General features: G+C 36.1%; 1 protein-coding gene across 1 annotated transcript in view; it reads right to left on the bottom strand.

Moving 5' to 3' along the window:
- The window catches only part of Morc1 (MORC family CW-type zinc finger 1), a 155,339-nt gene that overhangs the window by 16,870 nt on the left and 120,230 nt on the right, over positions 1–18,239 (bottom strand). Inside the window, 3 exon segments of the mRNA XM_020151220.2 lie at positions 9,808–9,963; positions 15,429–15,495; positions 16,065–16,134. Of these exon segments, the coding sequence (XP_020006809.2) occupies positions 9,808–9,963; positions 15,429–15,495; positions 16,065–16,134 (293 nt within the window).

The raw sequence follows: 18,239 nt of genomic DNA on the forward strand, positions 1-18,239 counted from the left end.
GCTCTACCACTTGAACCATGCATCCAGCCATTTTGCTCTGGTTATTTGGACATGGACTCTCACTTTTTGCCCAGGTTGGCCAATGATTCTCCCAGGTTGACTGTGAGTCTCCTGTTTTAGGTTTCCTGCCATCACTGGATGACAGCTACACACCACCATGCCCAGCTTTTTCTGTTGAGCTGGGGGGTCTCACAAACTTTTTTGCCACTTTGGCCTGGAAATGTGACCTTCTTCATTTTAGCCTCCCCAGTAGGAAGGATTGCAGGCATGAGCCCAACTCACTGCTATATGTTTATGTATATAATTTCATATAATCCTTATGAAAACACTTTGAGGAATAATTCCTATTTTAAACCTCTATGGGTTTTGTGGCTATTAAGGATACCCTCAACAATTAAGCCCAAGCAGGTTCCCTATATCATCCTTCTTTGTTTATCTCCCTCCAGGATTCCCCAGCATTTAGTCTTTTACTGTCTTGGAAATGGAGTTGCTGCTTATTAGCTCCTCCCTTTGGGATTTTGTCCCACAAGACCAACTAGAGAGAAAGACAAATTATTCAGCAATTTGTCATCTCCAAACACAAACACACAGAACTTCTCCTAGAAAAATAATTCAGAAAATGTATTAGATAGTATAAAAAAACTTGTAAAACATCAAAAACTTGTACATGTAGGATTTGACTGTAGATAGTCAAGAACTCCTTAAAAATTCCTTCAGTTATTTGGCTTGAGTCCCTTTCTACTATGGTGTTCTTCAATGATGCTTTCTTTCATTCCAAAAGTTGTATCATATCAAACATTCTCTACCATCAAATTTTAGGTTTCCTTTAGCTATAATATATGCAGGGCCTTTCAAAGATGTGGGCCAGGAGGCATGAAATGTAAACTATAGGAATAAATGAGTGTCCATTCATTAATACCCACTGAGTCAAGTAGATCCTGTGCATTTGGGTGGGGAGGACTCCTTATCTAAGTGCTACCATTTCAATGGGACTCTTGTCCCCCCTATAAGCAGTCCTTCCCCTGAAGTTCTTACAATTTTACACCCAGGAGTTTATCTTTATTTAATGTTCTCTGTCTTCTCAAAAATTCAAGAAATAAGTATCTCAAAGATCTCTTCCAAAGCTGTTAACTTGTGTCAAGGACAGTGGCCATGATTCCCAGTTCAGATGAATTTCTATAGAATCCATATCTATATGTTCAAGTTTAGTTGGAAGTTTATTTAAAATTCAGCTAGGTGATTCAGAATACAAAGTCAGCACTGATCATGGCCCAACTAAGGGCCGTTTTCCTTTCACTCCATATCATATATGTTCTCATATATCTTGAGTGTTTTTGTAGTGCAAACATTAAAAAATATCTCTGATGTCCATTAATGGAACTCTGCTTCTTCTAGACATGTTAGACATAGGCAGAGGTACCTATAGATACCTGACATCAGCTCTTCTTTTTAAATAATAGGAAATTAAGCCAAATTAATTAACTTAGTCCTGGATAAGATGAGCAAGTCTCCTACTTGAGGTTGATGAGAACTCTCCTCTTCAGCTCAGTGAACAAGTATGGAATGCAAATAGCATGGCTCTACTTCTAAAGCCAAGGATCTAGTAATGGGGTTTGACACACCTAGTTGCTAGTGTGTATTTTTATATTAGCATATTTTTGTTGTACTGGGATACACTGTGACATTTACAAAAGTGCTTATAATAGATCTCAGTTAGATTCACCCCCACCCCCTCCATCATTTTCTTTTATTCCCTCTTCCCCCTTTCTTAGAATGGTTTCAGCAGGTCTCATTGTTCCATTTTCATACATGAGTACATGATATTGCCTCCATATTCACCTCCTACACCCTTTCCTTATAGCCTCCCTACTTAGTGTATTCATTTTTGTGACCTTTTCTTGCTTTAGAAACTGGCAGCAACCTAAGACAGTGACTTACTTTTTTTTGGTGGCACTAGATTTGAACTCAGAGCCTCAGAGCATTGCTAGGCAGATGCTCTACAACTTAAGCCACTCCTCCAGTCTGTAACTTTCTTTTTAAAACTTACTCTTGGTGTTTCTAAAATTTAAGATTAACAAAAACGTGTTTGTGTTTTTGTAAAGTTGAAATAAATGAAGTCTACCTTAATCGAGTTTATACATACAATAATAAACTGAACAAGGTATTAGAATTTAACAGTTAAAAGCATGGCCTGTAAGATGAGATGGCCCAAGATTCAAACTCCAGACATAAAACTTAAGCTTCATATAACACTAGGCAAATTACTTAGCCTCTATGTGTTGCAGTTTCTTCATCTGTAAAAGGAAGTTGCTCATTATAGGACCATTGTTAGATTTAAGTGAGTTAACATATACAAAGCCCTTAGGACAGTGCCTGGTACACACTGAGTATAAAACGAATATGTGTTAATACTATTACTGTTATCACTGAAAATGATTTGAAATTTGATACTATTTTGATATTTAAGAACATCTGTGAAAATTTAATGGTCTGGATCCCAGTTTTAACTTATTTCCCTCTTGCTTAACACAACTCATTCCACCCATCTGAAAATATTTTGACATCTAGCAATACCATTCATTACTTGTTAACATTAATCTCTTTGAGTTTAATTAAAAGCACCCTTTGAATATATATTAATATATGTTACACATAATATGAAAAAGCCAATCAGTTTTCAAAGAAGTTGCTCTATTACATATAAAACAAAAAATAGCATGATAAAAAAATGCAAAATGAGCATAACAGGTAATGAAATTAGACAATGAAACTACGTTTTTATTAATTTATTCAGTTAAGGTTAATTAAACAGAGGTAGAGTGACCCTACTCTGGCAGTGGCTTCAGGGCCAAAGTGAATCACTCAGAGAGAACATGTCACGTACTTAGAAGCCTCCAACTGCTCTCTCTGTTGTAGGATAAGCAAGGGAAATATGAACTGGGCACTCTCCAGTCTGCACACATCAACCAAAATCTTTATGCCTTGAGGTTAAGTCGAGTTGACTCAAGGAATAGCATGTGAGCAAGATATAAAATAGTGAAGCACAGACACAAAACAGAACAAAAAACAAAACAAATACATAACTAAGAAAATAAGAAACCCATCTTCACTGGTGAAAGAAGTGTGAGAAAACACAGTACACAGGTTGCCAAAGGCAAACGAGAAAATTGATAAAAGGAGGAGCTCATTTGTTCCAGTTAAAGCCTCGTGTACTGTACCTTTTTTCCCTTAAAGGGATGTTTTTTAAAAAAGCAATCACTATAGAAAATTTAAACTGGTACAAAATGGAGCTGATAAATTAACACATTTGGCTTTCAGAGTGCTCGGCTGATGGCAGTATGATAACGCTGGGCACTAAAGAGTCTACCGATGCATTAGAGAGATGGTTTCTGGAAAAATTTAATGTTCTATTGATGCCTAATGATAGAAGTAGATGAATTTTAATGTCTTAGTACATTCAAATCATCTCCTTTTTGATTACCTGTAACTCATTAAAGTTAATAGAAACGTTATATGAAGAACAAAAATTAGCCAAGAAAAAAATAAGGAAAATGACAAATTTGAGAAAGAAAGTTTATGCAGCTGGGAAAAAAAGTTAAGTAACTATGCAGCCAAACTCTGCTGCAACACACTCAGACACAGGTGTCATAGTGCAGAGACTAGGGAAAGACATATTTATCAATGGGTAAAAAGCATGGGATTTCAAACCAGAGAACCTGGGCTTAAACCCCAGGCATGTCCTTAGTAGATGTATAATTATCTATGTGACTTTCAACATGTTATTTATTTTCTCTAGACTCCATTTCCTCATCTACTAAAAAATACAATACCAATCTCAAAAATGTGTAGGTATAAGGAATTAATCCATACAATATATCAGTGTGTGTCAAAAATATAATAAGGCTCAAAAATGATGGCTAGTATTATCATCAAGAAAGACTGATCTACCTGTAGTAATGTACCAGTCATTGGATGTGTGGTCCTACTCATGTATTTTAAGTGATATTCACACATTTGTTCAAATACATGTAGGCACATGCATATATATTAATACATAAATAGAATTTATTGCCTACTATCAAGCCTTAGAAACCAATTGATATGCCTTAATCTTAAAAACTACTGGTCTTAATAACAAATCAGGTTAAATTTATAACTATCCAACTGCACGGCTGATGATTTTAAATACCAGTTTTGGAACAACACTGAAAGAGGGTATGAAACTCATTAGGAAATCCCATTCTTCAGGCATTCTACTGTAGGACACAGCAATATAATACTGACATCTGACCATGTCATTGGACAAGTGATCTTTGACAACCTTACAACATCTGTACAATAGTGAAATCTGGCTTCTAGGCTAGTGTGAACTGTAAACCCAGGCACATTTGGTGATCGAAACTTGTTGATCAGGAATGTAGTGCTCTTGCTTTACTGCTCTGTCAACAATTTGTCTTACTACATATAACCAAGAGTGCTTCCTGAGATAGAACTGGTTTTAGGCATGAATCTTAAAGGATCGCAGATGGGACTCTCATGCCCATGTAAATATAACCCTGCAGCCCTAGATGCTGCCACAGAGCCTTCACAAAGCCCAGCAGCTCCAGGTTGAGTAAAGGTCTACAGAGGTTAGTAGTCTTCTTTCACAAACAGCACCATAGCCTTGGGTTTTAGTAGAAGCTGTAGCTCCACCTCTACCTTTCTCTTTCTTCCTGTCTCCTCTCTTTGGGAACTCTTATGTTCAGGAAGATTCTGGCAGACGTTGATAAGAAAATCCAAGTCCTAAGGGAATATTACTCTAGCTAGGGCATATTTTATGTTCTCTTTTGCTTAGAGCCTCTCATCCCATCCAACCAAAGTTTTGGAACCCAACAAAGCCAATAGGGAACACTAATGTAGTGGGGCCCCCATTCCTACTCCAACCCTCCCACTTAACACCTATTTTAGAGCACAATTCTGAGTACTGACTTCTTTGACATGCTTGTAAAGCATGTACCTGCACCTGTCTGGAAAAACCCCAAATCCTGAGCTTTAGTCCTTCCTTGTCTCTGTCCTTTGAGAACTGAATTTAGACATCTAAATTCCTCAAATGACTGACCACAAATGCTAACATTCGACACTGAACAAAAAGGTAAAACTCAGTTTCCCTCAATAAATTCAGATTCTATAACTATAAAAACAGCCATTTTGTCTTTTTTTCAAAAACAAATAAGTTCTGTCTGAGGATTGGTACCAGTGGGAGAGGGGAGGATATAAGAAAAGAGTACAGGAGGGTGAATATGATAGAAATATTATGTACTCATATATGAAAATGGGAAAATGAGATTTGTTGAAACTATTTTAATAATGGTCTAAAATGGGGGAGGGTTAAGAAGAATGATGGAGGGGGTGAATTTAACTAAAATATACTATAAGAACTTTTGTAAATGTTACAATGTACTCCCAGTACAACAATAATATAATAATTTAAAAAATAAAAAATAAAAATCTCTCTTAGACATACACATACACATACATGTGACCAAGAAAGAAAGAAACAATTATGTAATGCTTTCAGCCCCACTGAATTATAATTGCTTTAAGGGAATTGATAACTCTAAGTTCACATGATTAAGATATTATGTCAAAAACAAGGGGCCTGAAACATGAGTGCTCACTCTCCCCACTCCTATTCAACATAGTCCTGTAATTCCTAGCCAGAGCAGTAAGACAGGAAGAAGAAATAAAAGGAATACAGATAGATAAGGAAGAAGCCAAACTATCCTCATTCGCAAATGACATGATCTTATATCTAAAAGTCCCCCAAAACTCCTAGATATCACAAACAGCTTCAGCAAAGTAGCAAGATACAAAAGTAATTTACAAAAATCAGTAGCCTTTCTACATATCAACAATGAAAAAATTGAGAAAGAGTGTAGGTAAACAATTCCATTTACAGTAGCCTCAAAAAAAAAAAAATCAAATACCTAGGAATAAACTTAACAAAGGATGTGAATGAACTCTACAAGGAAAACTACAAACCAATGAAGAAAGAGATTGAAGAAGACTACAGAAGGTGGAAAGATCTCCCATGCTCATGGATTGGCAGAATCAATATAGTAAAAATGGCTATATTACTACATGTTCAATGGCCTTCTCATCAAAATCCTAATGACATTCATCACAGAGACTAAAAAAAAACCCTAAATTTCATCTGGAAACACAAAAGACTGCGGATACCATACCCAAGGCAATACTCAGCAAAAAGAGCAATGCTGGAGGTATCACAATACCTAACTTCAAACTGTATTACAGAGCCATAGCAATAAAAACAGCATGATATTGGCACAAAAATAGATATGAGGACCAGTGGAACAGAATAGAGGGCCCAGATATGAATCCATGCAGCTACACCCACCTAATTTTTGACAACAGTGCCCAAAACATATGATGGAGAAAAGACAGCCTATTCAACAAATGTTGCTGGGAAAACTGGATATCTGTCTGCAGAAAACTGAAACTAGATCCATGCTTGTCACCCTGTACAAGTATCAACTGAAAGTGGATTAAGGACCTTAATAACAGACCTGAAATTTCGAAGCTAGTGCAGAAAAGAGCAGGGAATTTACTGGAAGCAATAGGCATAGACAAGATATTGTTCCAGCAATACCACTCCTAGAACTCAAGTGGCTCAGCAACTAAGAGAAAGGATTGACAAATGGGACTCCGTGAAATTAAAATATTCTGAGCAACAAAAGAAAATGTCTCTAAATTGAAGAGATCACCCACAGAATGGGAAAAAAAATATCTTTGCTAGCTATACATCAGACAAGAGACTGATAACCAGAATATACAGGGAGCTCAAAAAACTAAAACTACTCCAAAATCAATGAACCAATAAAGAAGTGGGCAACTGAACTAAACAGAACTTTTTCAAAGGAAGAAGTCCAAATGGCCAAAAAACACATGGAAAAATGTTCAGCATCCCTGGGTATAAAGGAAATGCAAATCAAAACCACACTAAGATTCCATTTTACTCCTGTTAGAATAGTTATCATCAAAAACAACACCACCAACAAATGTTGGCGAGGATGTGGGCAAAAAGGAACTCTCATACACTGTTGGTGGGAATGTAAGCTAGTACAACCACTATGGAAAAACAATATGGAGGCTCCTTAAAAAACTAAATATGGCTATGCAATACCACTCTTAGGGATATACCCAAAGGAATGTGACTCAGGTTACAACAAAGGCACCTGCACATCCATGTTTATTGCAGCACTATTCACAATAGCTAAAATATGGAAATAGCCAAGATGCCCCACTATTGACAAATGGATTAAGAAAATGTGGTGTTTATATACAATGGAATTTTACTCAGTCACAAAGAAGAATGAAATTTTGTGATTTGCAGGTAAATAGAAGGAACTGGAGACCATCATCTTAAGCGAAGTTAGCCAGTCTCAGAAGGTCAAAAGCTGCATGTTCTCTCTCATATGTGGACTATAGACCTAATACAAATGCAGCAATATTATGAAACACTGCTCAAACTAAGGGAAGGGAGACTAAGAACTTAAATCTGGTTGATAGACTCTCTACACAAGAACGAATATAGAAATCTAAAGTGGCTGAAACCACCATGATAAAGCAAGAGCACACTTGGGAGGTATGAGGATAAGTAAGACACCCAAAAAACTAGACAGCATTTGTTGCCCTCAATGCAGAGAAACTAATGCAGATACTTTAAAGTGACAGAGGCCAATAGGAGAAGGGAACCAGGAACTAGAGCAAAGGTTAGTTTGAGAAGAATTAATTTAGAAGGTAACACACATGCACAGGAAAGCAATACAAGTCAACTCCCTGTATAGCTATCCTTATCTCAACTAGCAAAACCCTTGGTCTTTCCTATCATTGCCTATACTCTCTCTTCAACAAAATTAGAGATATGGGCAAATAGTTTCTGCCTGGTAGCAAGGAGGCGGGGTGGGGGGGGGTCGGGGAGAGAGAGAGAGGGTGGGGGGAAGGGGGGAGAAATGACCCAAACATTGTATGCACATATAAATAAAAGAAAACAAAAAAAACCAGTTGGGGTTACAATACATATATACATGGAGATATCGCAAGGAAACTCCCTGTGTAGCTGCCTTTATCTCAAACAAGTTAAAATGTCATGCTTTTTTATCTTTTCTCTTTTTTTTTCTACAAAATTGGAGAACAGGACAAAACATGTCCTGCCCAGAGGGGAGGGCACCAGTGAGAGGGGGTTGATTATGTGGAAGGGAGTTAGGAGAATAAATATGGTGCAGAAAAGTGTACGTAAATGCAAAAATGATACCTGTTGAAACTATTCCAGGAATCAGGCCAGGGAGGGATAAAGGAGAATGGTAGAGAGGGTGAATTCATGTATGATATTTTTGACACATTGTAAGAACTTGTGTAAATGCCACAATGTACACCCACCTTGTACAACAATAAAGGAAAAAGGAAATGTAAAAAAAAAAGGGAGGGCCAATTGTCAAATGTTCAGATTTTCTTCTTGAAATCCAGAAGAAGATATGATCAAGGATTTAATTTATCCTACCTTTATTATAACAAAATATATTATATTATTTATGTAATAATATAATATTAATTACTATAATTTAATTATTTTATTATATGAATAATACAATTATATAAAATATATTATTTATATAGTAAAATAATTATAATTATTATAATACACAGTAACATTTCCTTAATGATTTATTTATAATTTTACAGTTACACAAGCCATCAAAATTAAAATGTTTTTGGCATACTCTATTGATAAATTCCAATACAATGGCAATTAACTTCAGGTTGAGCACAATTTGTCATTTAAATTATTGACTGAAATGCTTATCAAACAATAGTGCTTTTAGAATCTTGTAGGTCTCTAATGAAGCAGACAACTACAGATTTTTTTCATTATATAAACAATCATTTCTTCTTTCATTCTTATGGAATTAATTTGAATAAAGCCCATATCTTATAATAAGACAAAAAATAAACTTCTGCATACTGAGCTGTCTAAAACAGAAAAGGTCAAATAGTATAATAATTCCATTATTCTGATTTTTGGCAATTTTAAATATGTAAATAAACTTGACTGTGCCTTTACAGTTATGGTACAAAGATAGCAGATAAAGTTAGTTGGGTCTATTCTCTACTTCTTATAAAACAGTCCTATTGAGAAGGCATTTCCAAGTCTACACCACTTGAAGGAGGGTTCCTGTGTGAGGCACGAGGTAGATGAAGTCTATTGATTAAGGAGGCCATATCAAATTCTTTTGACATCCCTAGTCACACTCTGTTGGAATCTGAGTTTACAGTGTCTAATGTTTCTATTCATATACCATGGTCACCAAAAAGAACATTGCTATGAAAGCTATCACATTGTGGATTAAGTCTTTTTCTAAGTAAATGGAATTTAGCCTTTGAGAAATGAGATGCAGTCCTTGTTGAAAAAAATAGACATTTTAAAAGGTCATACAAAAGTTGTGGGAGTTTTCTTGAAGGGGAAGAAATGGCAAGCAAATTTAGTAAGAATTCTTCATTATATTCAAGACAGGACTAACATCCACCATGTTTCTTGGCAATATAATGATCGGCAGTTAGTGACCATAGTTCTAGTTCAAGGGACAGTTAACTTGTGGAATATCTAATTCAATGCAGTTAGGACAGATCATAAAGTCATTCCACTGAATTTATTCAATAGCATTATCTTTTAGCAGGGAGACAAGCAAGTGTTGCCACTGCTACAAAGTCCAACAAAGCATGTAGAAAAATATTAGTAACTATCTTTACCTTAAATTAGACATCAGCTTTCTCACTGTTTCCTTGGGAGATGTGCTTTGAGAAGACATGGTCAGCGAAGAAGCAACTCCATCACTGTCACTCACAGAAACACTGGCTTTGTGTCCAGAACTCGGACTTAAATCTTCCACTGGCACATTGAGCAAGCTGAGGCTGATAATTTCAAAGTAGAAAACACATTAGATACTTATAATTTCAGAAACATTCATATACAACAAATAGATGTTAACACATAACAAACAAAAGCAAGGGCATCTAGCGATGAAAGTTGCCACATATGTAGTTATATATAAAAATATTAATTAGAATAATTACTATTTATTCCTGACACATATTGCCTCAATATTTTGGGGTATCCACAACTGAATTCATTCTTAATGGCAGTAGTCATATCACCTGTCTCTATGGGAAGAGACTCAAGTTCTACTTTAGACGGAAAACAAAAATAAAACAAGAAAGGAACAGGAACAGCTAGGAGAAATATTTAGTGATGGCCTGGAAGAAGAGCGTTCCAGGTGAAGTGTAGAGATTCTGGAGTACAAACCTCATGAGCTCCCCTCAAGGAAGAATGAGAAAGTCAGAGCTTTGGGAGTGGAGTAAGAAGGAAGTGGAGGGAGAGAGTTGAGGTGAAACAGATCAGTGGTTTGTGATCATGCACAGTGAGCGCTACGATGGGAAAGTTTCATGCATGACAGCAAGGTGATCTGACACAAGTTTTAAAAAGATACCTGACTGCAGCATGGAAAATACGCCACTAGGGGGATGGATAATTTGTACAGTATAGAAAGTAAGCCACAATGAGGATGGATAAAATTGTGTAGTATGTTATGAGACCAAAGTTTTGGTATGGCGGGAACACAAGAAGTAGAGAGGGAAAGGTGATAAAATTTAGGAGGTGAAGATAGGTAAGTGGGTAGAAGTCAGATCCTGCAGTATTTTATTTTCAAATAATAAGATTATTTTATCTTTTCATGCTAACATCCATAAATTAATATCATTGCTCTAGAGAGTTTTATATGTTTACTGAGAAGACCTTTTAAAAATCAGATAATAGTTTATATCAAAAGGAATGTTCCATTGTCAACAGTTCTTTGGTATTAATTACATTGTCTAACTTCAGCTACTGTTTTCAAAGGTTCATCAAAGAGATTGAAAAATCTACTGTTAAATTTATATGGAAACACAAGAGGCCACGAATAGCCAAGGCAATACTCAGTCAAAAGAACAATGCAGGAGGTATCACAATACCTGACTTCAAACTATATTACAAAGCAATAATAATAAAAACAGCATGGTACTGGCACAAAAACAGACATGAAGACCAGTGGAACAGAATAGAGGATCCAGATATGAAGCCACACAACTATAAGCAACTTATCTTTGACAAAGGAGCTAAAAATATACGATGGAGAAATAGCAGCCTCTTCAACAAAAACTGCTGGGAAAACTGGTTAGCAGTCTGCAAAAAACTGAAACTAGATCCATGTATATCACCCTATACCAAGATTAACTCAAAATGGATCAAGGATCTTAATATCAGACCCCAAACTCTTAAGTTGATACAAGAAAGAGTAGGAAATACTCTGGAGTTAGTAGGTATAGGTAAGAACTTTCTCAATGAAACCCCAGCAGCACAGCAACTAAGAGATAGCATAGATAAATGGGACCTCATAAAACTAAAAAGCTTCTGTTCATCAAAAGAAATGGTCTCTAAACTGAAGAGAACACCCACAGAGTGGGAGAAAATATTTGCCAACTATACATCAGACAAAGGACTGATAACCAGAATATACAGGGAACTTAAAAAACTAAATTCTCCCAAAACTAATGAACCAATAAAGAAATGGGCAGGTGAACTAAACAGAACTTTCTCAAAAGAAGAAATTCAAATGGCCAGAAAACACATGAAAAAATGCTCACCATCTCTAGCAATAAAGGAAATGCAAATTAAAACCACACTAAGATTCCACCTCACCCCTGTTAGAATAGCCATCATCAGCAACACCACCAACAACAGGTGTTGGCGAGGATGCGGGGAAAAAGGAACCCTCTTACACTGTTGGTGGGAATGTAGACTAGTACAACCACTCTGGAAAAAAATTTGGAGGCTACTTAAAAAGCTGGACATCGATCTACCATTTGATCCAGCAATACCACTCTTGGGGATATACCCAAAAGACTGTTACTCCAGAGGCACCTGCACATCCATGTTTATTGCGGCACTATTCACAATAGCCAAGTTATGGAAACAGCCAAGATGCCCCAGCACTGACGAATGGATTAAGAAAATGTGGTATCTATACACAATGGAATTTTATGCAGCCATGAAGAAGAACGAAATGTTATCATTTGCTGGTAAATGGATGGAATTGGAGAACATCATTCTGAGTGAGGTTAGCCTGGCTCAAAAGACCAAAAATCGTATGTTCTCCCTCATATGTGGACATTAGATCAAGGGCAAACACAACAAGGGGATTGGACTATGAGCACATGATAAAAGCGAGAGCACACAAGGGAGGGGTGAGGATAGGTAAGACACCTAAAAAACTAGCTAGCATTTGTTGCCCTTAATGCAGAGAAACTAAAGCAGGTACCTTAAAGCAACTGAGGCCAATAGCAAAAGGAGACCAGGAACTAGAGAAAAGGTTAGATTAAAAAGAATTAACCTAGAAGGTAACACCCACGCACAGGAAATCAATGTGAGTCAATGCCCTGTATAGCTATCCTTATCTCAACCAGCAAAACCCCTTGTTCCTTCCTATTATTGCTTATACTCTCTCTACAACAAAATTAGAGATAAGGGCAAAATAGTTTCTGCTGGGTATTGAGGGGGGGAGCAGGAGGGGGTGAAGTGGGTGGTAAGGGAGGGGTGGGGGCAGGGGGGAGAAATAAACCAAGCCTTGTATGCACATATGAATAATAAAAGAAAAATGAAAAAAAAATAAAAAAAAAAGAAGAGATGAGCAATAAAAAAAAAAAGAAAAAAAAAATAAAAATAAAAATCAGATAATAGTTTATATCAAAAGGAATGTTCCATTGTCAACAGTTCTTTGGTATTAATTACATTGTCTAACTTCAGCTACTGTTTTCAAAGGTTAATAACATTGTATAAACTAATGCTTAATAGCCTGTTAAAGAATACTTACACAATGTCCGAGTGCTCATTAATTATAACCTCCTTTATACTGAACTTTTAATAAGGAATTCTTTTTTAACTTTAAGGATTTTGGAAATTCATGGTGGTGTTGGGAATGAAGGATGAAATTCACTTTAGCAGAACACAGGGCATTCCTCTCTGAATCTGTTTCTTCTGTCAACTAATGGTAGAGTCTAGTACATAGAGTTGTACTGAGTGTCAGCTAAGATATAAAAAGAATTTAGTTCAATGCTTAGAATTAGTAGGTGTTTAGCTAATAGTACTAATAATATTAGTTATTATGATCATAGTATTTTGTTATTGTTACTGTCTTTTTCATTTGCATTAGGATCAAGGTAGTCCAAGGAGTTTTTAACTTGGATATTGGGTTTGTGACACTGTTGCAAAAGAGAATTGTAAAACACATGAAGTAAAGACCAAGAAAGTTTGTTAGTAAAGCAAAGCAAAGGATAGTACACACCTAGACCTGGGAGCAAGGACATCAAAAGAGATACTCTGAGTGCTCTAACATCAGGGGTATTTGTGGAGAAAGCCTGGTTTGGGGGGTTGGTTTAAATTAGTCTTGGGATAAGTGTTCTCCTTCCCTCAGGACACCTGGTACACTTTAATCATTCTTGCTGCTACACTGTTTTAACATTATCAGTTGGGCTCAGTAATATCAAGTTAGTTTTCTAAATTCAGGTCCCTGTGTCATAGATGTCTGTTCTCCTTAAGCCTCCTTTAAACAAAACAAACCAGAAAGTTGATTGAGGAATGGTCTGCTTTTGAAATTAAGGCAACTTCAAATCTGAAATCATGTGCTGTAACACCCAATGCATTTTAAACAAAGTCAACAGTGTGAAAGATACATCTTCATAAAGGTCAAAAAGTAATTTATGAAATAACACACAAAAAATTGCTTTATTGTCTGAATGGATCTTAAATGTTAACTCAAATTTTAATAAATAATAAAAACATTGTCTGTGAAAGGTTTAATAACAGCACTGGGGGAAAAAGCACATCATTTATTCAATCTACAAATAATGAGTGTCAACTATGATTCGGTTACCATTCTGGATACTAGAGACACAAGATACTCTTAAGGAGTAAATTTTTAGTGGAAAATAGAAAACCAAGCAAGCTAGAATGAGATGGTAAAATAAATAGATAAGTGAATGAGATACTTTAGAAAGGTAATGCATGCTTTAAAAAACACAATGCAAGATGATTTCATAGTGAGTGTGTGACTTGTCACACATCCAGATATGGGTGTGGGCACTTGGGAAGAGAGGCACTCTAACATCAGGAATACTTAGATGGAGAAGGAAGACCTCTCAGAGATTTAGAATTACCGAAGAGACAAGCTATGAATCCTGTCCTTAAGCTTGTGTATGATGCAGAGATATTCATCCAGACAATTTCATTGGACTGTGAATTGCTACTGTGTCAAAACATAACTGGCATTTAGCAAACAATCACTGAAGATGAAGAAATCATGATGCAAACTGATCACTGCAACAGTGCCTCTGTGAATACCTGCATTACTTGCAGGAGGTCAGGGCGGCCCCAAAGAAAACACTGAACTGAGATCTGACTGGAGACTGAACCCAAGACTTTCAAGTAAGGGAAGTAGCACACACAAAGAGATGGAAGGATGTGCTAAACTAAAACTATAATTTAGAACTTTTGGGAAGCGAAGTGAGGACTAAAAGGATGGGAGGTGATAAAGGGAAGTTGCAGAATGTGAAGGAGCTTGTGATTGACCTTAAAAGTGATAGGGCAATGGAAGACCTCTGAGTTGAAGAGGAATGTTGGATTTGAGTCATGGAGTAACTGACTAATCTGCCGTCAAGTGCAAGAAAATGAGAGCTCCTCTGTTTTTTCCCCCCCCTTATTTCAATGTGCAGCTATGTAAGAACACAGGATTTGGATTCAAAGAAACTGAGTCTGAATGTCTGGAAAGTAGCTTTGATAAGTTTGCAGGAGAGGAAAAGAGTTTGCTTTCTTGAAAACATTTTTTTAATTCTATTGGGTTATATCTAGTTGTTTTTAATAGTGACTAAATTCTCCTGCCAGGAAAATTCTAGAATGCAAAGATTATAATAGTTACATGTATGTTTGACAATAAGTTAATGGGCCACACAGAAAGAAGTCAGTGCATGATTTCATAGTCACACCTTATGTGTGTGACATTTTCAGTTCTTTGGCTACATTACAGTAATTTGAATTTGTTACTTGCTGTGAGTAGGAATTTAAGCCTGCTCCCTTTCATTATCCCAAATCCTCACAAAAGAAATGAAAAGGTTTGGGGAAAAGGTGAATTTTTACTCTTTCTTATCTCTGTTATAAAATGCAGCTCCATTCTTAATTGCCTTTGTTGCTGTTATTTTCTTTCTTCTTGTATTTAAACATTGATAATTACTTTTCAACAGTGTAATTGCACTCACTTGGAATTGTATAATTAGAGTTCACTCACCTTTTGAGGTTAAGCAATGCAGACTTTCTATTTATTGCTGGAGTATTATTGCATAGCTCCTGTTTTTCTTCAAAAGAACATAGACAAAATGAAGACAATCAAATTTTGATTATCACACAATAAACTGAACCAAAAGAAATGTTAATTCACTAAATACCTGATACAATTTGGCTTTGCTTTCAAACATTCATTCAAAAATTGTTCCTATTTTAAAGTAATGTGAGATATGTCCTTAAGGTAATTTATAATAATTTTTAGTAAAGCATATAGTATATATAATAACTTAAGAGTCTTTAGCTGTTGTTTTGGTAATGCTTTATTAAGAAGTATATGATGGCTGATATCAATCCTCAGCAAAATTCTAAATAAAATTCATCATGGAAAGTGGTACAAGTCTACAGGAAATTCAGGGAGTGTGGCAGTTTTGGGGACATGGTTCTCAATAAGAAATGTCACTCTGGCCCTACAAACACTTACTCTCTTTCTATCCTTCCTCATACTTCTGGAGCCATAAATTTAATTTTTTAAGTCCAAACTGTTGACAAGCTTCTGCTCTGTATCTCAAGCTGTAACAGAAGCCATAGAGAAAATGCTCCAAACATTAGAATTAATATAAGTAAACTGAAATGTTTTTACCTTTGTTTATGAGAGGAACTTCCTGTTTTTCTTGTTTCAATGAAACATCAGTATCGCCTTCATCCAGAACCTGAAAAATAAGCTCTTTTTAAAAACTGTATAAAAACATAAGAATATTTTGAAGGGTTGAGGAAAGACTCTGTAAAGTGGTGCCCACGTCAGAGGAAAAAGACCATAAGGCTTCTATCAGAGAAATTGTGTGCAGGTTTTTAAAGGATAAAATGATACTGGTGTGCATGACGAGGATGCCTGCATTATCAATGCCATGTTTACTCCTATCAGCATTTTTACACTTAAACCAATAGTTGTGCTGACATTTTAAAAATTGGACATAGCAATGTCCCCAACAAAGAGACAAGTATTTGATTCACTGGAAACAACCATAAAACCTCTGTCACTTGGAGGTTCATCACATCCTGGTTACTATACAGCAGATAAAGGGTAAGGAGCTCAACATCAGTGCAAAGAAAACTGGGAAGGTCGGGGCTGGGTGTGGTAGGTAAGCATATGGGGATGGAGATGGGAAGCTCACCTGGAGTGTTTGGAGGATCCTGTTATCTTTTGACAGAATCCAAGGGAAGTTGCCTAAAAGGGTCACAGAGTCTTAGTGTGCTGAATGCAGGAGCCAGAGGGTTGGTGACACCTGGAGTGAGGGCATGTGCATGTAATGTTGGGAGTGGGGATAGTAAGAATGTGGATGTGGGGATTGTCATCACTTTGGGGATTCTGTAAGATCCATTTTACAAGGCTCACATGAAACAAACTTATATTTTCAGATATAGTTCTTTAGATAAAGGAGGGAGGGAGAGCGGAAAGGAGGGAGGAAGGGGGAGAGAGAGAATACATATATTTATAAATACATATATAAACACACACACATATATATATATATATACTTATGTGTATATGCTTGTATTCCCTTCAGGGAAAGAGGACCAGAATGTCCCTTAATTTATTTTGTAAATCTGTGACAAGGTAAGAGAAACAGGTAGAACAAAAGCTCTTGTGTGCTTCTTGGTCTGAAGACTCCTGAATGCACAATGGAACACCCTGTGTCCCCACCCTGCTACCTGGAGTAAGTCATGGAGCTTTTGGGTTTTGAGGCTTATTCATTCATTGTGTACTTACTTATCCTTCGCCTTTCATGTGCCCTCTCACGTGCTAGCCAAACATGGTATGGAGAGGATGTCAACCTATCTTTTTTTCCCCTCCCAGAAAACAAAGGCACACAACACTGTGGAAATTGCAGTGTCAGAAGCAGGTTAAATGGGCACATGTGTAGTCTAGCAACTAAATAACAGTGTAGCTGTTCATCATTGACATTTCTTATTTCACTCAAATAGAGAGAAAGAAAAGTCTTGCAGGTAAGAGAAAATAAATCAAACTGCTTTTAAGCTAGTGTTGCTCATTTCAAAATACTTTTATGCTTATATTATAAATAAGTGCATTCTCCATAAAGTAATCAAAATGCATATTTTCCAAGTTTATATAAGTTTTTTCTGATGTGCTACAAAAATATTAAGTGTCTCCAACTTTGGACTAAGTTTTTGACCAGTTCATAAGCAGCATAGATTATTGTCCACAACAGTTAATAGCAACCACATGAAAAGCTAGTCATACCTCTTGTTATAAACAGTTTGTTATAATCCATAGTGAGCTTTTTAAATTTTAATTAAAGAAATTTAATTTCTTTAATTTAATTAAAGAAATTATTAATTTTCTTTGGTAATTTCTTTTCTTTATGATGAAATTAGACAAGACCTTGTACTTCCAGTAGAGAACATTTATTGTTGGTGTTCTTAACACAGCCACATGGAATTATTTTTACATTGCATTTTTTATAAAAATTGTATCTTTTATTTTATTTTATCATTCTTAGATTTACTTTCATGAGTATAGATTATTTAGACCACTTCCCCCCCACCTCCCTGCTTCCAGGCAGAACCTGTTCTGCCTTCTTCTTCTCTGACTTTGTTGAAGAGAAAACATAAGGGATAATAAGAAAACATAGCATTTTTGCTAGTTTGGGCTAAAGATATACAAAGTGATTCCTAGTGTTGTTTCCAAGCATATGTGTATTACACAACCCATATTGGCTCATCTCTATGAGACTTCTTCACTACTTCCTAGTACCCTTCCTGTAGTGGTCTCTGCCAGTTTACGATTACTATATTC

Source organism: Castor canadensis, chromosome 5 (genome assembly GCF_047511655.1).
Source record: "Castor canadensis chromosome 5, mCasCan1.hap1v2, whole genome shotgun sequence".
NCBI lineage: Eukaryota > Metazoa > Chordata > Mammalia > Rodentia > Castoridae > Castor > Castor canadensis.